General features: G+C 42.5%; 1 protein-coding gene across 1 annotated transcript in view; it reads left to right on the forward strand.

The window, feature by feature from the left end:
• The window catches only part of RHOBTB3 (Rho-related BTB domain containing 3), a 59,676-nt gene extending 42,009 nt beyond the window's left edge, over window positions 1-17,667 (forward strand). Inside the window, exons 10-15 of the mRNA XM_015428200.1 lie at window positions 532-644; window positions 4,035-4,155; window positions 5,804-5,977; window positions 10,262-10,428; window positions 13,413-13,509; window positions 17,257-17,667. Of these exons, the coding sequence (XP_015283686.1) occupies window positions 532-644; window positions 4,035-4,155; window positions 5,804-5,977; window positions 10,262-10,428; window positions 13,413-13,509; window positions 17,257-17,372 (788 nt within the window). The 3' untranslated portion in view covers window positions 17,373-17,667. The remainder of the gene's footprint in view (window positions 1-531; window positions 645-4,034; window positions 4,156-5,803; window positions 5,978-10,261; window positions 10,429-13,412; window positions 13,510-17,256) is intronic.
• Window positions 17,668-23,308: the final 5,641 nt, after the last annotated feature.

The raw sequence follows: 23,308 nt of genomic DNA on the forward strand, positions 1-23,308 counted from the left end.
ACTAGATCCAATGGGTGGAAATTACAAGGGAGTCGATACTGGCTAAATATCAGGAGAAACTTCCTAACTGTAAGAGTGGTTGAGCAGTGGAACAGACTGCCTCGGGAGGTGGTGGATGTTCCTTCGCTGAACGTTTTCAAGCGGAGACTGGATGACCATCTTTTGGGTATGTTGTAGGGCTGTCTTTCGGCTATGCTCCTGCAGAGTGCAGGGGGTTGGACTAGATGACCTGCAAGGTTCCTTCCAGCTCTAACAGTCTATGATTCTATGATTCACCTCATGGGCCATATCCTGTTAGTGGCCATGACACCCAGACAGCCACTATCCATCTAGTCACAATAACGGTGTGTATGATGGGATGAGGCTTGGCTTTTTTGGCATACAAAATAAACTGTATTTAGTGCTACAAAATTTCAGGCCTCCAGCAACCGAAGTGCAAGATATCTGGTCTGTGTGCAACATATTGTTGACAACAATACTTTTATTGTACTTGACTAGCCCACCTTATTATTTCCCCCTCTATTCCCCCAGCTGCTTTCCAGTGGGAACTATTGGAAGAACAAATTAAAAAGAAACTAAAAGATCCTGAGATTGTTGAACTTGTTCTTGAGAAAGTAAAATGTATCTTGAAAATTCCAGGAAAAGTAAGTGACATTATGTTAGTTAGAGCCAGTGTGGTGTATTGGTTAAGAAGAAGAAGAGATTAGGTTTATACCCAACCCTTCACTACCTGAAGGAGTCTCAGAGTGGCTTACAATCTCCTTTCCCTTCCCCTCCCCACAACAGACACTTTGTGAGGTAGGTGAGGCTGAGAGAGCTCTTTTGAGAACTGCTCTTTAAAGAGCAGCTCTGACAGAACTATGGCTTGCCCAAGGTCATCCAACAGCTCTAAGTGGAGGAGTGGGAAATCAAACCCGGTTCTCTCAGATTAGAGTCTGTGCACTTAACCACTACACCAAACTGGCTCTCTTTAATATGTGCTGGTAACAGTTACAGTTTTTGATCTGAAGATCCTTAGGAAAATGCAATCAACAAAACATTGGAGCATTGGACTAGTATCTGGATGACCCCAGGTTCGAATCCCCACTTGTGCCATGGAAGGTCACTGGGTGACCTTGGGCCATTCACACTCTCAGTCTAACCTACCTCACAGGGTTTTTGTGAGGAAAAATGGAGGAGAGGAGAATAACGTTAGCCACTTTGGGTCCTTGTTGAGGAGAAAGGCTGGGTATAAATCAATTAAAGAAAATAAATAAAATAAAATTTTGTCCTGTAAATGCGCTTATTTAAATATGATGGAATGAGAGGAAGTAATGTAGATTTGTTTTGCATCTATTAAGAAAGAATCTTAAAAAGGGGATGTGGTGTGCCAGAGGTTTGCTATGAAGACATTACAACCAGATATGGGTTTCAAGGTGAAATAAAATTTGGTTAATGTGTGGAAGGAATATTCGTTTTGTTTTATGAGATTTGGGCCAAGAAGACCCTGCTGTGGTGCAAGGCAGAATGTTGCCTGACCTAGCAGATTCTGGGTACTGTTAAGGAGACAGACAGATCTGTATGTGTAGTTCCTGTTCATTTTAGAGAGGCTTGCATAGGACAATGTCTAAATGGATTATGCCTAACAAGTGGGAGCCCTCAAGAAACTTGTGAGAGCAGCTATCCCATTCCCCCCACCTTTGCTTCCTTTCCTATCCCTGTACTTCTCTGTCTCTCATTCTTTCTCCATCCCACAACCTGTTCTCTTTCTCTCCTCCATGGCTGTCACTTCCTCTCTCTTTCTTCCCCCCATCACTCTCCCATCCACCTGTCTGCTCCCCCCCCCGCAAAGGAGCAGTAGTGGTGGCAACTCACCAAGGTTCACAATGGATCTCCTAACTACAGAGATCAATTCCCCTTAGGGTTGCCAGCTCTAGGCTTTGAAATTCCTGGAGATTTGGGGGGTCAAACCTTGGGAGGCTGAGATTTGGAGAGAGAAGAAATCTCAGCAGGGTATAATGCCATAGGCTTCACCTTCCAAAGCAGCCATTTTCTCCAGGGAACTGATCTCTGTCATCTGGCAGTTAAAAATGGCTGCTTTGCAGGGTTGAGTCTATGGCGTTATAACACTCTGAGGTCCCTTCCCTCCTCAAATGTCACCCTCCCCAGGCTCCGCCCTTCAGATCACCAGGAATTTCCAAACCTACAGCTGGCAACCCTATCTCCTTCCTATCCAATAGCCAACCACCCTTTATCTGTCCCTCTCTCTTCAGCTTTCCATTGCCTCCCTGCCTCCAGCTTCTGCCTAGGAAACTTTATCCACAGTGGGGACCAAAGTGGCTTACATTATTCTCCTCATCTCCTTTTTATCCACACAACAACCCTGTGAGGTAGGTTAGGTTGAAAGTATGTGACTAGTCCAAAATCACCCAGTCAGCTTTAGGGCTGCCAGCCCCCTGCTTTAGGGGGCTCCAATCTGCCCCAGGTCAGCCCCCAAGAATGATCACCTACCTGGCCACCCCTCTCCTTCCCCTCCTGCCTGATTTAAAGGGCTTCAGCTGATTGGCAGGGACCATGTGGCCTGCTGATCAGCTGAAGGGCCCTTTAAATCTAGCAGGAAGGAGGGAAAGGGGCAGTGGCTTGCCTTTAAAGGGTCTTTTTGTGTGCTGAGTGTGCAGCCTGCGACTGCCCCTCTCCCTTCCTCCCGCTAGATTTAAAGGACCCTGCAAATCAGTTGAAGCCCTTTAAACTGGGCAGGAGAGGAGGGAGGGGGTGGCCGGCCGAGTGGTTGTTCTTGAGGGCTGACCAGGGGCAGATTGGAGCCCCCCAAAGCAGGGGGGGCTTGAGGGCGTACGTGCCCATCCCCAGAATGCCCCCCTCCAATCCCCCCGCCAGAGTGAGGAGGGGACTTGGCAACCCTAGTCAGCTTCCATACCAAGATGGGGATCTAAACCTGGGTCTCAGACCCTACTCTGAGGCGCTAACTGCTACATCCCACTGGCTTTTATAGGGTGGCTGCTGTTGAACAGTAGCACGCAGCCAGGCCTGCCTGAGTCCTGCAGGTCAGGTGGTATCACCCAGAGGTTGTTGCCAGGCCTAGGGATGCCAACCTCCAGGTGGGACCTAGAGCTCCCCCCAGAATTACAACTGCAGACATCTGTCCCCCTGAAGAAAATAGTTGCTTTGGAGGGTAGAGTCTGTGGCATTATACCATACTGAGGCCTCTCCATTCCCCCAAACCCTACACTCCCCAGGCTTCATCACAAAATCTCCAAGAATTTCCCAACCTGCAGCTGGCAACCCTAGTCAGGCCTGGCCCCAGTGAATCCTCCCTCAAAGGCCAAAATGGGCCTGGAAAGGTTCCCTCCCCCTTCCCCTTCCTTTTGCATACCAACAGCCACTGAGGGGATCCATTGTTTAAAACTATAGGTTCTCCTTTGATCATTTTTGGATTTTTTAAACTTCCCAGTTTACATTTTCCTGCAAACCGGGGATCCTTTTCAGGTTTGTATAAAGATGTGTCTTGCCCCTTCACAGGTCCAGTTACTGGATTTAAGTATCCAAAGATGTGGCCAACTTCACTATTAGAAAATTAGTTAGAATCAAAAGTGCCAGACACAAGGTTCTGTATACATACAGGGTTTTTCATATTTCTTCCTGGCAGTAGCCCCTTCCCCCTGAATGTCAGCAGGCCCTTCACAGTAGGACCACATGAGGTATGAGATACTGTTTATTTTTTTAATTTATATTTGTTTAAGCCCTAATTGAGTTTTTAGCCAGCTCTGGGTTGGAAAGGAAATATTTGGTTGCAATTAAATTTCATTTGTTCCATTCCTGTCCGCTGAGGTCAACATGCCATCATTAGAGCAATAACTATTTTATGATTCATGTTTATTGTAAAGGAGATGAAAATTTAAGAAGAATTTTTGAAAATGTGCAATAAGGGTTTCTTAGATCAACTAAAAATAGGATATTATTATTATATAGGGAACAACATAGCTTGACACTTCAAAAGCACTGATGCTTGTATGTTCTGTTTTGTTCTCATGTTCCAGGTTAACAATTCACGAAACTGCAGGTTGTATGTGTCAAAAAGACCCTTGCAGTTATGTAACAGTTCTCTCAGGCTTTTCTTTAATACAACAGTATTAGCTGATGTCATGTTCAAAATACAAGGTACCATATCAAGCTTTTCTGATTTGTTTCCCCACATTTGTTCTGTCACTTTTAAATAATATATAATAGTGTAAAATATCTTCTGATACATTTTTACTGTGCCTTTGATTCCGATACTCTCTTGCTAAAAAACAAAATTGGAAACAAATGTAGACTTTTTTGTTTCGCCTGACATACCCCCAGTAATCGTTATTGACTCTCCTTCTAGAGTTATGTGTTTTTAATTGAATTTTATATTTTCAATTGAGCCAGTTTGGTGTAATGGTCAAGTGTGCAGACTCTAATCTGGGAGAACCGGGCTTGATTCCCCACTCCTCCACTTGCACCTGCTGGATGACCTTGGGCAAGCCATAGTTCTGGCACAGCTGTTCCTGAAAAAGAGCCGTTTCTGTCAGAGCTCTCTCAGTCCCACCTACCTCACAGGGTGTCTGTTGTAGGGAAGGGAAGGGAAAGGAGTTTGTAAACCACTCTGAGACTCCTTTGGGTAGTGAAGGGTGGGGTATAAACCCAATATCTTCTCTTCTTCTGTTTTAACTGTTTTCATGTTTTAATGTTATCTGCCTTGTGGATCCTGATTGGGTGAACAATGTCATAAAATGTTTTAAATAAATAAAAGAGCATACTTTGGTGAGCAATATCTGATATTTATTCTGGCACTGAGCACACTTTGCAAAGAGAAGTGTATATAACTATAAAATACCTCTTTTGGAAGCTGGTTGTTTTAAGAAGCAGAGAATTATCAAAATAACCAGTTCAAAAGAGCTTTTTTCCTTTTACGAGAACCATGTACACTAGTTTGAGTGTCTTAGATGAAGGGCAAGACAAAAATGGATGGATGGGGTATATATACAGACAGTAAAGACCTTATTTGCTATCCTGTGCAGAGTTAGGTAGTTGGATCTGAATGACTTTAGTGTATTTAAGTAGCCTAACTGTATCCAGGATTGCATCTTAGCCTTTTCTACACATATGGGAGTAATGGCAAGTATTTTAATAAACTCCAAATCCCACTTGCATGCAGCTCCTTAATTATTTTGTCTTCGGCTTTGAAAATCCACAGCCAAATCTGACTGTGAACTAGACGCAGGTGTACAAGGGAAAATCTTTTCTTGCTGTTGCTTTCTATATGCAGAGAAACAGACAGTCCTTTGAAAGAAGAACAAAATATAAATGCAACGATTGATGAGACAGACAGCTCAATTCTGAGATCTGTTCTTGAAACAATCCTTGTAGGAAGCAGAGGGAAGAATAGGGCTCAATGATTATCTAAGAGAAAATACTACCAAAATGACACATCTTTTCTCCTTAAAAATAGAATAGCAGTGATTTCCACATTACCTACAGAAACATGTAAAACCCTCAGTCTATGAGTATTTTACTATCTATGAATTGCTATTACCAGAAACAGTAGAAAAGAGTAAGAGTTCAGTAGCACCTTAAAGACGAACACAATTTGTGGTAGGGTATGAGCTTTTCTGAGTCACTGCTCAGTCTTTTCTACTGCTACAGACAGACTAACAGAGCTACCCATCTTGATCTATTATCAGAAATGCATCAATCAAAAACAAGTGTATTTCTTTTCATGAGACTTCATGTTCAAGGATTGTGATTGTGGCTTTTTGTCTTGTCCCTGCCTACGCTCTTATAGGTGCTATTGTGCCAGCTCACAGAGCAGTCCTAGTGGCCCGGTGTGAGGTAATGGCAGCTATGTTTAGTGGTAACTATATGGAATCAAATAGTTTTCTGGTTCCAGTTTTCGGGATTTCCAAGGACACTTTCCTCTCATTTCTGGAGTATCTATACACTGACTCCTGTTGTCCAGGTAAGTGAATATGAACACATGCCAGTATCAAACATCAGGTGCTTCTTATATGGGGAGGGAGGGGGAGGAGGGGCAGTAGATGCCAGAGGGTATCTTTTGTTTCTCTTCTGGAATTGACTAGGACTGCAATCTTCAGAGTAGTTAGTAGGAAGGAAGTTCCACTGAATTATGGGAAGTTCCACTGAATTATGGGATTTAATCTTGACTAAAGAGAGCTAAAGGAGCTGCGGTGGCTCAAGTGGTTAAGACGCTGAACTGCAGGCTGTGGAAGGTCAGTAGTTCAGCAGTTCGAGACCCGGGTGCCGCATGATGTAGTGAGCTCCCGTCTCTAGTTCCAGCTCCTGCCAACCTAGCAGTTCGGAAGCAAGAAATTGCAAGTAGATAAATAGGTACCACTTCGGTGGGAAGGTAACAGCGTTCTGTGAGCCTTGGTGTTTAGTCATGCCGGCCACATGACCACAGAAGCGTCTTTGGACAGCGCTGGCTCTTCGGCTTTGAAACGGAGATGAGAACCACAACCCTAGAGTCAGATTTGACTGGCTTTCGAGCAAGGGAAATTTTACCTTTACCTTTAAAGATAGCACAGTGCTGTAAATCTAATAGCGGATGGGAAGGGTATGTGGATGTCACTTCCCCATGGGAAGGCTATTGAACTCATTCCCCATAGTGCATCTCTAACAGCCCTCAGCAGGGCAGGCATTGCCCTTGTCACACTAAAAAACCACAATCATTTTACCTTGGTTAAGGCACTTCCTTGCTTCACACAGAAATAGTTTGTTGCTCTTACAAAGGCCACAAGTACCTTTTACGCTGGGGTTGTAGAAGAGACGGGCTGATGGATGAGGTGCTGAAGGAACTTGCACACATGGGAAAAAATGTACTTACTAAAAGTCTGGTAGGGGAAAACAGGAACTCTGTGTTGTGGTTTCATAGGAGTGTAAAGAGATTTCAATGGGAAACAACATTCAGGGCCATAAGACCTTTGTATATTTCTCAATAACTAGAGGTTATAACTCGACTAAATAGCACATGGGGGAACTGACTGATTGGAAAATAGCAAATAGGAATTGAAGGGGATAGATTATGCCCTGGTTTTAAAATTATATTTGCAATAAAACGGTTAGTATGCTGATGGTCTTTAGAAAAAGTGTAATTACATTCTTCTTACCATATACTTTATTTCTGATCAGCTAAAAGTGTGATTGAATGGGAAAAGGCATCAATTAAATTTTTATGTTCACTCCTGGAATCCTGGAATAAAGGTAATGGCAAGACAACAACTCTGATTGTGAGATAGAGTGGCAGATAGGACTTCAGTGTCACCACTAAAGTGTTATCTAAAGGGGAGCAGGACTCATGTCCTTGTCAGTGAGTGTTGTGTGACAGCTGAGGCCATGGGCAGCTGAGTGAGTGTGGTGCAGATGTGTGATTGCTGGCCAGTACTGCCTTGCGCAGTGGGATGCCAACAGCAGTTCATGCCCATACTAGGCACTACCAGCCAGCCAGTGTTCCCTCTAAGCTGTGGAGTCTTGTGAGCAGAAATTCCACTTTGTGAGCTACTGGCATTAAAGTTGTGAGCGAGCAATTTGGCTACTGCATAAATCAGTTTGATCTGGAGCCATCCTTCCTGAGCTAAGGTAAAAATGTGTGAGCTGGAGGCTAAAAAACTGTGAGCTAGCTCACACTAACTCAGCTTAGATGGAACACTGCAGTTGCAAATCTGCATGGTGCTGGCTGTGCTACTCTTTGCATCTGCCATTACCATGCAATACTGGCCAGTAAGGGCGTAACACCCCACCTCCCAGTTATTACTCAGTGGTAGCTGCAAAATAATAGTAAACAAACAAGCACTGTATAAATAACGCAGACCATGGAGTGCACAAAGGTCATGCAAGGGAAATTATATTGTAACAAAAGTAAAACTAATAACAATAACAAGGGACCACATATATCAGTAAAGCAAGATTACATCATAAAATGTGCAAGTCCATACATAGTATACATAAGTTCACAAGTAGTTTCACAAATAGTTTGTTTGCTTTACTGATATATGTGGTCCCTTGTTATTGTTATTAGTTTTACTTTTGTTACAATATAATTTCCCTTGCATGACCTTTGTGCACTCCATGGTCTGCGTTATTTATACAGTGCTTGTTTGTTTACTGTACTCAGTGTACTGTGTTATCATGATTGTTTTGGAGCTGCAAAATAATGTAATTGGCTGTTATGGCAAAAAAGAATGCTGCAAACAATTTTTTTATAATTTTATTTGCTAGAGTTTTGCTATCTAAAAAGGAAATACAGATGTGAATGGTTTTTTTATGATCCTGAGAACCTTTTAAGGCATTTTAAATTAAGGCCCATTGATTTAATAACTGTTTTGTACATCACAACTGCAATTCCTCAGATTATGTACAACTATCCCAAGAGGAAAAGGAAAGAACTGCATATGTCATTTAAAAGAAAATCCTTATGTTTAATGCTGTTCATGTGTCTCTTTTCAGTTTTTCCACTTATCTTTTCACCTTCTTTGGTTTCCTTCTTTTACGCAGTTTGAACAAGGAGATAATTTTGTTTTAAAGTACAACTGTGTTGTAATCCATCAGAACAGTCTGTGTATTGCTGTTGGGTTTTCTGGTTAGCAGCTGCAGAAAAAGAAAAAAAAAGTGTGTTTTGTGGCTCTTTTTCTCCCACAGCTAACAATAGGAGCTCCTTGTTTACATAGGATGGGGCAGTTTGGAGCATATCTTATGACACTCTTAAGAGCCTCATTTAGTACCATTTAATTAAAAATCATTTAGCACCATTTAATTCAAAATTGTAAATTTAATGCAGAGAGTTCCAAAGCAGGATTACAGCTGAACATCAAGAATACAAAAGTAAATAATACTAGGGAATTAACTTTAAGGTTGACAATGAAGAAATTGAAATTGTTCAAAATTTTCTATTCCTTGGCTCCATCAACAACCAAAAGGTAGACTGCAACCAAGAAATCAGGAGACTGAGACTGGGAAGGGCAGCCATGAAAGAGCTAGAAGAGATCTTTAAGCATAAGGATTTGTCACTGGTAACCAAGATCAATATAGCCATACTATAGTATTCCCTGTTACTATATATGGGTGTGGAAGTCTGATGATGAAGAAAGCTGACAGGAAGAAAGCTGATTCATTTGAAATGTGGTGTTGGAAGAGAGTTTTACAGATGACATGGACCACCAAAAGGTCAAATAAATGACTAAACTAAGGCTATGGTACTTTAGTCACATTATGAGAACACGTCACAGGAAAACACCATAATGCTAGAATAATTTGAAGGCAGCAGGAAAAGAGGAAGACCTAATATGAGATAGATTGACCCAATAATGGAAGCTACGGCCCTCAGTTTGCAAGATCTGTGCAAGGCTGTTAACGACAGGACGTTTTGGAGGACATTAATTCATAAATTCGCAATAAGTCGGAAGTGACTTGACGGTGCTTAACATACACAATTCAAAACCAGAAGGTTTAAGTTTAGATTCACTTATTTTAGTGGGATTAAACTGGCTGAAATTCAAGTACTTTAGCTAGAGTGGAGTGTGGATTGAGCTACAGTTTAAAGATACTGTGGCTCCGGTCACACGGGCCGGAAAACGTGGGGGGGAGGTGTGGCTATTTGCGGCGGCGCAATTAGATGCGCGACAACGCGCTTAGACATGTTGGCGGCAACCCACGGTTCCGGCCCTCGGTGTATGCACTGCAACGAAGACGGCCGGAGGGAAAGGTCACGCTGGCGCGATCACACCAAAGGAGTCTAGAGGCAGCCCGTGGCAAACTGTTTACTAGTACCTTCGAGGAGGTATTTTTTAATCGCACATTTTCAGCAGCATGCCACAGGTTGACCACGGGTTCGCTCCACTTGCCAGATGTTGTGGTGTGATCGCCCCCGGAAAATCCGCCATTCCATCATGGCTCTCCCTGAACGGGGCCTCTGTTTTCAGAAGGATGCTTTGTGATTGTTTATTTGTAAGTAACCCTTTTGTTACACTGGACACCTACCTGGGCATTAAAACAGTCACTGCTTCATATTTATACACTCATTAGTTGATATCCATGCACAGCTATTTTGGAGGAGTATGAAGCTAGGATCTAGTTTACAGGCATTAGACCTCAAGATCCTTCAAATGGACTGGTAAGCCCAAATTTATAGGAGGAACCTCTAAAAATGTATGCTGGCTGATATACAATAGACTAGCACAGATGTGTATTACTGTGCACTAACATGACATACATTTGATGTTTTTACCAGCCAGCATTCTGCAAGCCATGGCACTCTTGATTTGTGCTGAAATGTACCAGGTGTCAAGACTCCAGCACATCTGTGAACTTTATATCATTACACAGCTCCAGAGTATGCCTAGTAGGGAATTAGCATCAACACGCTTGAGTGTTGTCAGCTTGCTTAGAAAAGCAAAGGTATGTTTCGTCTCATATGAATCTATACTGTTTCAGATATCTGCATGTTAATTTCCATTAATGCTTGATCAGTAACGAGAATTTTCTTTCTTTCTTTGTTTATTTATTTATTACTTCGATTTGTTATCCCGCCCTAACCCCTAAGGGTCTCTGGGCGGCTTACAGAGCGTGCTAATCACATTTTACCGAGTCTAACCTAGGGCCACAGATATACAGGGGTGGTGACAACCCTACCAGGCACCCTTTTTTTTCCCCGGCGGATCTTTTTGATTGTTATCCTATTCTTGCGGGTGGTAGTCGGCGGCGTCCTTTCCTGGTGCTGGTCTTTTGGAGTTCCCTTTCTTCCGGCTGCAGCAATTCATTTCCGGCCAGGACCAACCGCACTTTCGCGCATGCTCCGCTGCGGCCTCTGTCCGATGAGGCTCCGGCCTGCTGCGTTGCTCCGCCTCCGCACCAGCTGGTGCGGCCCCTTCGATCGATCGCTCCTCGCCTTGCCAGCCACCATTTCTTCTCCGCTGCCGCCGCTGACCACTGCTTTGCTTCGCCGCTCGCCGCTGCATCACAGGGACGGGTGCCCCCCCGCTCTAGTAGCAGGTACCCATTAGTCTAATTGCCCTCCAAACAGCCCCGTTGCCAGAGCGACGCATAACGTCACATCCTGGCGACGGCAGTGCAACGCCTGTTGCCATCCCCTGCGGCAGAGCTCCTGTAAAGAATGACGATCCCCCGCCGCGATTCAACGAGACTTGGGAGCCCTAGTAGGCATGTATAGTGGTTAAAGTGTCAGACTGGAACAAATTGGTTTGAATCTCTGCTTTGCCATAAAAACTCTCTGGGTGACTGTGGGCCTGTGCCTGTCACAATCTCTCAACCTAACCAACTTCAAATCTTATTGTTGTGGGGTCAGAGTGGAGGAAGGGAGAAAAACATGTTAAGCCCCTTTGGTCCCAGTTAAGGGAAAAAGTGAGATATTAATTAAATAAATAAAATAATAAACTTTTACACCTCATACCTCAGTCAACACTGCCCCTGTTATGCCTGTTGCCACCATCAAAACCTGTTTGTAGTGAAGCCAACACATAACTACATTGCATATCCTGCATTGTAGGTAGATGAGAATATATTTTATGTATATGGAACCTGTAGATTTGCAACAGTAGAGATATAGATGGGAAGGTGGATATCTTGAAAGATTGTGCTTCCAACTTTTGATAGGGTTCAGCTGATTCTTACTGACTTTGTTAAGAGTCCAGGGGTTATACTGGGTCCAACACTGCTGTTTGAGAAGCAAGTTAATGCAGCACAAAAAGATGCTTCTTTCCAACACAGTCTAGCCCACAAAATAGCCCCCTACACTGATGTGGCTTATATGGTCCTATAAATCCATGCACATCAAGAGTAGACTACAGTAATGCACTCTGCATAGGTCTCCCCTCAAAGTCAACTTGGAGACTCCAGTTAGTGCAGAACACCTCAGTTATTATTAGGACCTAGGTGGAGCATGCATATTACTCCCTGTGACAGAAACAGGCCAGTGAGGCAACCCACTCACCTGAAGACAGAAGGTACACCTCATGAGGAAAGGGTGGACAAGCAGCTTTGAGAAGTCTGCTGCAAAAGGCCAAGTCCAGATGGAGATGGTATGGGCTAACAGCCCTAGAGATCAGTAGACTCAACAGCAGTTAGTAACAGTTGGGAATGGGTGGAGTGGCAAGACAGCTAAGTCAAGGTGCTCATTAAGGCAAGGCTTAAAAGCAGCAGCCAGTTGCTCCTGGGAGTGGCTGATGGAGTAGTGAGGGACAGCTGTGAGCCTTGAGAGAGGAAGGGTCCTGTTAACCACTTCTGTATGACAGTCTGAATAAATGGCTGACAGAACTGACTTGAGAGTCCAATATGTGCTTGGGGAAAACAGGACCAATAAAATCTAGGTCTTTGCCCAGCATGATACAGGCTCCATTGCCTCTCTTCCTATGCTCTGCCACCATGGGTTTGCTCATCTGAGCAGGGCCTTCTGCGGGTGCAAGATCAACGATTGAAAACATGAATGAAAACATTTGGCCAATTAAAAATAAAATTAATTTCTTCACACTAATTTTCTCCAGGCACATCCTTCAGGAAACTTTTAGTGGAAGAAAATAGAAAATGAGATTTAAATAGGGTTGCCAAGTGCCATCTTCACCCCCAGCGGGGGGCTTGGGGGGGCATTACTGGAGGCGGACATCCCTGATGTGATGACGTCACATTGGGGACGTCCCCCCTGCTTGCCTGCTCTTCCAGTGCACCAGCTCCCTGCAGTTAAAGGCGCCCATTTAACTGCAGGCAGCTGGCGTTTCCCTGTGCACCCACCTCCACAGAGATCGGACGCACCAGCTCCCTGCAGTTAAAGGGGCCCCTTTAAGTTCAGGGAGCTGGTGTTTCCACGCACCCGATCTCAGCGAAGATCGGGTGTGTGGCCCGCAGCCACCCCCTCCCTCCTCTCAAGAGAGAAGGGAGAGGGGTGACGGTGGGTGTTGGGGCTTGGGGGCGGGGCCTCCCCTGGCGGCCAGCTGGCCGGCGGCAGGTAGAAGCCCCCAAAAAGCGGGGGACCCCCGCTTTGACAACCCTAGATTTAAATAAGATTTACAGTTTCAGTTCACACATCTGAGAAGTGAAATTGAACAAGGATTTTCAAGATGAAATAGTAAGGATGAGAAATTCCAAATCATCCCTCAAGTCCTAAGACATGCTCCAGGCCAAGATCCACTAAGTGGTTAAGCAGAAATACTACTGTTCAGGACAGTTTAATCCTACTAACTTCAACCAGAATTTCTTGAATTATCTATTTCATGGTGTAGAACCAGCAGTTGTTCAGATAATCTAAATTAACTGATTTATGGGCCATCTTCTTGTGAACTAAGCAGCTGTCTTTGCTTTGGCCCCGCCAACATATACTTCCTCTATACTATTTTTTCTTTGTGTTTTATTTTTATTTCTTTTTCTTGCAGTTTCATAACTCTGATTGCCTTTCAAATTGGCTGCTTCATTTTATTGCTTCTAACTATTTGATCTTCAGTCAGAAACCTGAATTTGGAGACCTTTCAGGTAATTGCCCAATTTGTTTCTTAAACAAGACAGGCTGCATTCCTAAGAACGGTTTCCTGGGAGTAAGCCCCATTGAATAAAACATGATATACTTCCATGTAGACCTACTTAGGATTGCTCCCTCAGACATTTATATTTAGACTCATGAAGTTCTCAGTATCATCAGATGTGCATGTTGGTACTGCTACATCTTTTGCTTTAGTCATAAATGTACTGGCAAGAATTGTGCTTAAATCCCTGAAATCTGACAACTAAGCCACCACCTCACAAAACTAATTGTTTAATGCTGAAACAACTCAACAGGTATACAAATGTTAAGAACAAAACTTTCTGAACACTATTCAAATTCAATCACAGCGTAGAACTTTCTCCAAATTTCATTAATCATGGACCTTATTACTATTCAACTAATGCAGAACTTCATCGAGGTCTGATGAATGAGAAACCCCAATCCAGTCAATAATATCACAATCCAACCAGTAAAGAACTTATTACAGTTCAACTGGTGAGGAACTCCAGCCAGGTCCAGTGAATGTGAAACTCCAATCCAGTTGATACTATCAAAATCCAACTGGTAAAGAACTGCAGAATTCCAATCCAGCAATTCAGTATTCAGTGACAGGATGCTGGCTCCTCATGTACTTTGAACTGTTGTTTACAGTTTAGGTGTGGCTCCACCACAGCTTTTATTTTCACATCTTTTGCTTTAGCAGAGTGGCAGGATGCTTTGCCTACCCGACTTTAAATAAGCTGAAATTTGTCCTTTACCTATACTAAAGAATTGCTGAAGCTTGCTAGGCAAAGGCAAACATGACAGGCAGTTTCATGAAACTATGAGGAAGCTGTGTGAAGAAGAAAACAGGACATGCTACAAAACAAATATGGATGGCTCTTAGATATTAAGAAGCAGGGGACCCACAAGGACTTGCAGGGGGGCATCTCATTTCCCTCTCTCCTCTAAATTTCTTCTTTCCCTTTCCTGAAAGCCCCCATAAGCACTTCCCCCTTTCCTGTTTCCTTCATTCCTTCCCACTCACCAGCCAAACTACTTTCATCTGCCTGCCCTTGTCTTCATCTCCCTCCTTCTCTCCCCTTGACAGCCTCTCCCTGGGAAAACTCTGGCCAGGTTGTGCAATGGCAGTCGCTGAGCAAGGCCCAGTTACCCAGTGCTGGCTGAGCTGGGCCCAGCTGTGTGGTGGGGAATCTTTAAAAACTTGTGGGCACCTCACTTTCCCTGTATCCCCTCCTCACACTCTGTTTTTCTTTCCCTTTTCCTGGCAGCCCAGATATCCTCAACTACCCTGGCTTCTTTCTCTCTTTCCCACCTACCAACTAGCCTACTATTTTTCTGCCCTCATATTCAGCTATATTTATTATTTATTTATTTCATTTATACTCTGCCTTTCACCATAATGGAGACCCAAAGGAGCTTAAATCATTCTCTCCTCCATTTTATCCTTAGAACAACCCTTTGAGTAGGTTAAACTGATAGCATGTGACTGGCCCAAACTTACCCAGCGCCCAGAGAGGCTTCAAAGCAGTGTTAGATTTGAATCTGGGCATTCCAGATCCTAATCTAAAACCATAACTGCCACACTACACTTGCTATTGTGAGGTGACTGTTGTTGAACAGTAATAAGCAGCCAGGTTTGGGTGAGTTATGCAAGACATGTGGTATCAAGTCAGGAAGTGGTTGCAACTAGGCCTGGTACAGTTGCCAAGTCCATCTTCTACCCCCAGCGGGGGACTTTGGGGGCATTCCTGGAGGGGGCAGAGCATCCCCGCCGTGATGACGTCACGTTGGGAACGTCCGCCGCCGCCCCCGCCCGCCTGTGCGCCGTATCTCCAGAAACGGCAGTTCCCTGCACTTAAAGTAGCAGGTGTTTCCCTTTTAAGTGCAGGACCCGGCGTTTCCCCTTTAAGAGCAAAGAGTCGCATTTCCCTTTTAAGTGTACGAAGCTGGCATTTCCCTGCAAGCCTGATCTCAAGCGGAGATCAGGCTTGGGAGGAAACACGGGTTCCACACACTTAAAGGGAGAGGGGTGGCTGTGGGTGTTGGGGGCGGGTAGAACCCCCCCCAAATGGGGGACCCCTGGCAAACTGGGGGGTTTGGCAACCCTAAGGCCTGGCCTCAATGAATCCTCTCTCAAAGGCCAAAGCAGACCTGGAAAGGGCCCCTCAGAGACCTCCCCCCTCCCCCCTGGCTTTTAGTGACAGAAACCAAGCCTTGAAGGCTGGCAATACTGGGGGGGGGGGGGAGTTCCACTGAAGTCATTCATTTCTTAAAGCTACAGGTGCTGTTTCTATTATTTTGCAGTGTTTTAACTTCAACTGCATTTTTTTAAAGATTTCATTTTTCAGGTTTGTAGAAAGATCAGTCTTGTCTGTTCATGGCTCCAGTCTCTAGATATGTGTCCACAGATTTGGCCACATTATTAACTATATTGATGATGAAACTAGAAACCTAACACTTGGAGCCATTTGGGTGAAAAGAAACAAACTTACATGTAATTTATCTGCATGGTACTAAAGAACAACTGAGTTCTATTTAGACATGCTTTGGGGGATTGTAAGACTTGGTTCAGGTCTTTAAAAAACTGCACACTCTGTAGATATGCAGAAAAAATAGGAGTTGGGACATGACTTGCCCTCATAGACCCCCCCCCCCCCAGTCTTCCTGGCTTCACCCAGTAGTTCTGGCTTCATTTTATTCAAATGAGCATTCCAGGATGAGTGAGGCAAATGCGACAGAATGCTGAAAATAGCAGCTGGGAAGAGAGGAGAAGATTGAAAAAGCCTTCAGGAAAGCTATGAAGCATGGTAGTACAAAATCGACATTCCCCACTCCCCCATCACACAATTCAAAGCAGCTGTCTGGATGAAAGCATTATATGTGATTCAAACTCTGCTTCAGGTAGAGTAAGGGGAGCAGAAGCAAGGACAGGCCTTCCCAAACATGTTCTGCCTGTCTGCTCAGGTGTACAGCACAATATCAGTCACTGGGTTTCTAAATACCCTACATTCTGGCATTGCTCATCCATATATCAACTCTACTGTAGTGGTAACAAAGCAATGTAAGGAGCACTAGTGCTACTCATGGGAAGACAGAAAAGTGCCATGTGCCACAATTTCATAGAATCACAGAGCTGGAAGGGGCCACAGAGGACACTGTCTTTCCAGTCCAGACATAGCAAAATACCAGTTTCTACCTATAAATCATTTTCCTCTGCACTCTTATGTGCTGCTGGAAATTGGTAAACATCAGAACCCCATATTTGGTGTATATCTAGGAGAAGGGAACATAGAACCATGCTGAGAACATGGCATTCATGTTAACAAGCATAAGGAAGCTTTGCATTCCAGAGCATGTGTCATGCCTTTAAACCAAAGACAAACCAGCCTAGGATCATCAAAGCATTAAGCAGCTGGGCTTTTCTGCAGTTTCCTTCCCTTCGTAGCTTTTCACATGGACTGGTAAAACTCCAGCAACTTTAACAAGAGGCTGTGATAGCCTATTAATTTAAAGTCTCCTGCCCCACCCTGCAAAGACCTTATGATTTTTCTCCATATTCAGTTTGTCTTTCATAAGAGGTATGCAGGCAGTTAGGTTATATCAAGTCTAGGCAAAACATTCAGGGGGTTGGTCTTTGATTAAGTTATGCAGTAGTTCTATCGCGTTTTTATAATTTTATTTTTGTCCTGTTTGATTTTGTCCATAATAATCATTGATGTCTACTTTTGTTTTAGTGGAAGAACGCAATTTTATTGAGATGCATAGATGGCCTTCTAGTATGTACTTGAAACAGCTTTCAGAATACAGGAATTACATTCATTCTCGGAAATGCCATTGTGTAGTAATGTAAACTCAAAGTTGATCCTTCTTTATTGTGGAAAAACAGAAAGACAATTGCTTCAGGAATCTTACAACCGCACAAAACTGAAAGCAAGTACTGAACTTAAATGCTATGATATAATCTATAATATTGCACTTGCTAATGAAACTACCTTGTAGAAGCATGTAAAACAGTTTATAGGACAGCATAAGCATTTAACAAGGTGTGCTTCTGGGCCTGAATTGTGTGCGTGTCGCAGCAACTTCAACTTCTGCCATGTTATTTCAATTTTATACTTGAGTTAGATCTATTTAAAGTTTGAAAATCTTGCCCACTTTGTTTACTGGGATTTTAAAGGTCCAAAAGACATACATTCCAAGTCTATATTTATGTAAACTCTGCTCCTTTAAAAAGTACAGAACCAGTTTTTTTGTTTTGTCTCTCCAATTCTTTTATTGGTCTTTTATAAAATACTGTAAAAACTGAGAGCTGTATCATGGTGCTGCAGTGGGAATTAAAAATTTAACTCCTGTTAGCTGAATCAGATTTTGTTGCAGTGCTGTTAAAAATATATTACCTTAACACCAGAAAAATTCTTAATAGTTAAATCAGATGTGACTAGGGGTGTGCATTTGGCATAAACCAAGCCAAAAAAATACCTGGAAAACACCTTCCTGGTATTTTTCAGGTATTTTAAGGCCAGTTAAATTGGGGGTGCATTTTGGGTATCTGAAATGGCCAAGCCCCCAAAATCCCAAAAATATGTGGGATTTTCAGGACCACTGGATAGCCAAATTTAAAGGGCATTTAAAAGGATTGCAGTCCTTTTAAATGCCTTCAAACGATGTGACTCTGTGGCGAGTGAACTCCAAAGGCATTTAAAGGGACTGCAAGCCCTTTAAACACTTTCAGATTTCTCCAAGCTGCAGAGTTGCACGGCTTGGAGAAGGCATTTAAAGGGACTGTGATCCCTTTAAATACCTTTCACCCTCCATTCAAATCAATGGAGGATGGGAGCACCTTCTTTGAATGCCCATAGCATTGGACCCCCTGGTCCAATATTTTTTTTAAACTTGGATTTTTTTTTTAGGAGAGGCACCAGCATCTATGTGGCAGGTTTGGTGCCTCTGCCTCAAAAAACAGCCCCCCCAGAGCCTCAGATACCCCCAGATTGATTCCCCATAGGGTATAATGGAACTGAAAAAACTTGGGTTTCCCAGATCCAAATACCATACCAGTATTGGGATTTGGGAATATCGGGAAATACCAATATTTTTTTTGGGGGGGGTCAGTATACCGAAACCTGAAAAATACTGGGGTTTTTTGCACACCCGTAGCTGTGACACTTAGATTTGTGAACCAATCTCCTCAGCATTAAAAAAAGGCAATAGCAACTCTTTGAGGACCAGATTTTGATCAGTGCTGGGTTCGGCAGAAGTATCTTTTCCTGCACTGTGGCCCCAGTTCAACATTTAAAAAGACTCTGAACAACAGTAAAGGGATTTCAGTATCACAGCATGTTTGACCCCATGTTCTCTCTTACTCAGGAGTTCCTCTTCCTTGACATTACCTGTGTAGTAATTAATAACAGACTTAATGACAGCCATTATTTTCCTGGTCCCTGTACAGCAAAAGAGTAGGCGACTTTTGTTGTTTCCAGTGTATCTTAGCCTCCGTTTTTTCTTCTACATTGTCTATCATATTTATGCACACTGTTTCTCCAAGGAGCTCAGGGTAGCGTATATGGTCTCATCCTCCATTTTATCCTTACAACCAGGGCTTTTTTTGTAGAAAAAGCCCAGCAGGAACTCATTAGCATAATAGGCCACACCTAACAGCAGAAACGTATTAGCATATTAAGACACACCCCCCCATGTTACCAGAAGTGTGGTCATCCAGCCACACCCACCTTTTGCTTCTTATTCTGTTTACTTTGTTGTCAAAACCCTGGGCTTTTTTTGTAGCAGGAACTTCTTTGCATGTTAGGTCACACACCCCTAATGTAGTCAATCCTAATGAGTTTCTGCTGTTAGGTGTGGCCTATTATGCTAATAAGTTCCTGCTGGGCGTGGCCAACTCAGGAGCCAGCCGGAACTCCGTTCCTGTGCGTTCCTGCCCAAAAATAGCCCTGCTTACAACAATCCTATTGGGCAGATTACGCTGAGAGTAAGGCACTGAACCAAGTTCTCAATGTGAGTTTCATAGCTGAGTGGGGATTTGAACCTGGGTTTTCCTAGCCCAATCACTGCACCATACCTGCTCTCAGATGTCTTTGGGAGATTTCTATGGAGGAAAATTATGACAATGAACACACTGATCAGAACCCTGTAAATATTCTAAATTCCTCCAAACATGTGGCAAGTTCTGATTTAACATTTTCCAAATGAATTACTTCACTGAAATTATTCCTAAAGGAGGTTGAAGGGAAACATTCTTACAAAAATCACTTGCAATATAATCTTAGCTATGGGCCTGGGCCTGCTCCTGGTACAGGCACTAGGTATCATGGGTGTTTACCTGCATATCAGCCTCCATGCTATCAAAGCTCATGGGGCAAAGTGGTATGCAAAAAACTCTGCTAAGGTGTATTGCTTACAGTTTGATAGCCAAAGACTGTGAAGGAAGGAGGCAGCTAAACTGGTACACTCAACTCTATCCATTCTGGATCTAGACCCTGTATGCTCCAGGGACCTACACACACCTCTCCATAGGGCCCATTCTACCATCCTAATCTCCCTGTCACTAAAGTGTATTTGATAAACTCTGATCAACTCTAGTTGAGTCCTGAATGTGGTTACTTTTCACAATCAGCCTGCATGTCTGGGCTGTCTAGGATTCAAGGAGCTGGATGCTCTCCCAGGGGATGTGAGCCACCCCGTTTTGCTATGCGATGCCACAGACCTATTGAGCTGCCAGCTTTCTTTTGCATATGCACAACCCTGTGTTAAATGCAGGCTTATTTACATGGCGACAGTCTGGCTTCACAGTAGAGGCCTCAGCACTTTCATCTTATCTGTACATAAACACAATATAACATTGCACCTATGTTTACTGAGATCTGATTTAAGTCAGGGACTTCCTGGTTAGAAGATCACACTCCCAGCCAATATAAATATTCTCACAAAACATATACATTTCAGTGATCCCTGTATATAATATTTACATGTTTAATATTTTCAAAATCTGAAGCAGTTATAGAGTTCTTGTTAGAAACTAATGCCCTTTCAGTAATGGGATTTTTATTTCTGAAGGCAGTTTAGAAAGCATTTCTGCTTGTTTGACATACCATACTTAAATATAGAAATGTACAAAGAAAATAAGATATAATTTATTCTAAAGTGGTAATAGGGTAAACATGGATATTTCCCTTCTAAACCAATCTGTAATTATATGCTAAGTATGCAAGTACATAAAATAGTGTATAATTCATCATTTGCTCTCTCTTTTTTCTTGTATGTACTGGATACAGATTGTGTAAACTATAATACTAAATCACTAATGGATTTGCTAAATCATTACAGTGATTTTATAATGTATATAAATCTCAGAATAATCTTCCTAAGCATAGCAAAATTTTAATATGAAGATTCTTTTACTTGGAAGTGGGTAACTATATGTAGGCGTCTGCTATAGATGTATATTTTGCTCTCAAAATATTTGTATCTTACAGCCTGATTGTATGACCTGCCATGGTACAGCAAATGCATGGAATTCAATGAAGAAAAACAATGACCACTAAGTTTCTGCACTATAGGATTACCAGCAGCCCCCAAAGTATCTAGAACTGATTAGTGTATAAATTACTCATTTGTGTTAACTAAGAAATTCTTGGGTAGTGCGAAACACTGAACTTAGCTACAATGGTACATCTCTCCCTGTTTTTGTTATGCATCCAAGTTGTGCCATATTTCACTCTCAAGTTGTTAGACCCTGGTCATCTGTAAAGGTACAGGAAGAACTTGTAAACTAAGTTATGTTATTTTTCAGAAGTTTCATGGACAACCCTCATTTAAAAGATGACTTTAATAGCAGTGTAATAATTATTAGCTTAACAGCAGGTATCAGTAAGCATTGGAAAGAATACTTTTGAAGTCCATTTTTATAAGAAAATACTTTTAGACTCTCACAGGGAAATCTTTAAAAGAAAAATTTAAATGTGAGCTGTCACTCAGGTAGAAGTTTTATACAGAGACAAATATATTATGATAAGGATCTCTGTTATAAACTTCTCCCATCAGATAATGGTTTTAGCTAAACAAAATAGTTATTTTACTATAGCTTATGTTGAATGTGTAACAATAATTTCATACCAGGCATTTAAAATGTTTAAGAATTTAAATTAACTGTTTGTTGTTGTAACAGTTCATTAAAATGTTTTTTTTAATTTAATGTTCATTTCATGTGTTTATTTTATCCATTTGGTAGCTATAGATCAGAGCAACTGTTTCTTGCTAGATTAAGTGAGCACATCCATTGTGAATTTATATTATGTATGTTTTATAATAAATATTTCATTTGAACAACATACATGCATCCACTGTTGCCTTAGAGTACCTTTGTACTTTGTTCCTGGGTTTAATTTCCCAATGCAAAATCAAACTTTAGTTAGTATTTCACTGTTTCCCCAAACTATTGAAAACTCTTTTCCAGTCACAGAATTCTCAGTTAAACAATTTGGTCTAATGATGTCACAAACACGACACATGTCACTGTCCTTTGATACAGGTCTCTGTGATGCAGCTTGAATAACAGCAAGCAAAATTGCAGGTTCTGCTCCTTTCCATGATTGTTGTCACAGGAACGACTTGTAGGTACTGACCAATGAATGATAATGTTAACACTGACACCAGTGTCAGTGAATTCTTAAAACTGCTGGAAATTAAGCTAAATGATCAAAATGGTCAAGAAGTTACAACAGCAAAGCACAAACTCCTGTGACATGTATGTGTGAAAAGAACATCTAGGTCCTCCTGATTTTGCCCAGTTGGCAAGAAAATATTGATTCAGTATGAAGATGTATTTTAAACTTTCATCAGGGTCACCTGAAATGTGTTAATCCTTCATAGCAGCTTAATAGTATATTACTCAAAGGCAGGCATATGAGACTAGTACTGCACAGTGCAAGAGCTTACATTACCACACAGGAAGTGGTGGTGGCTACAAGCATGGACGGCTTCAAAAGGGAATTAGATAAGCACATGGAGCAGAGGTCCATCAGTGGCTATTAGCCACAAGGTATAGATAGGGACTCTGGGGCAAGTGATGCTCTGTCTTCTTGGTGCTTCGAGGGGGGGTCAACAGTGGGAGGGCTTCTAATGTCCTTGCCCTACTGGTGGACCTCCTGATGGCACCTGGTATCTTTGGCCACTGTGTGACAGAGTGTTGGACTGGATGGGCCTTTGGCCTGATCGAACATTGGCGTCTCCTATGTTCTTATGTGTGTGACAAAAAGATATATTTGACACCCCCATACCATTCCCTCTAAGCTGAGTTAATGTGAGCTAGCTCACAGTTTTTTAGCCTCCAGCTCAGGAAGGATGGCTACAGAGCAAACCAATTTATGCAGTAGCCAAATCGCTCACTCACAACTTTAATGCCAGTAGCTCACAAAGTAGAATTTTTGCTCACAAGACTCCAGAGCTTAGAGGGAGCACTGAACAGGGTACTGACTTTTTAAATGATACATTCTTAGTAGATGGTGTTATGGGAGGAAAGGCATCTTGTTCCAGTGCCTGTTGGCTTCCAAGATAGCTCCATGTGTGCACATTAGTATAATTGTTATGACCTTTTTATTTATTGTTCATGTATCTTATGTACCTAACCACTTATTGAGATTGGCAACCAAACCTGATTGGAAATACCAACTAGGCTTTTTACCTGATGTTTTCCCCATGTCATTCAGAATTTAAGACTTTTACCCTAGATCAGGAATCCTTAAAGAAACCAAGGGCCCTCTTAGCTAATGA

The sequence above is a fragment of the Gekko japonicus genome, unplaced genomic scaffold (genome assembly GCF_001447785.1).
Source record: "Gekko japonicus isolate JY-2015 unplaced genomic scaffold, Gekko_japonicus_V1.1 scaffold1858, whole genome shotgun sequence".
In the NCBI taxonomy this organism is placed as follows: Eukaryota; Metazoa; Chordata; class Lepidosauria; order Squamata; family Gekkonidae; genus Gekko; species Gekko japonicus.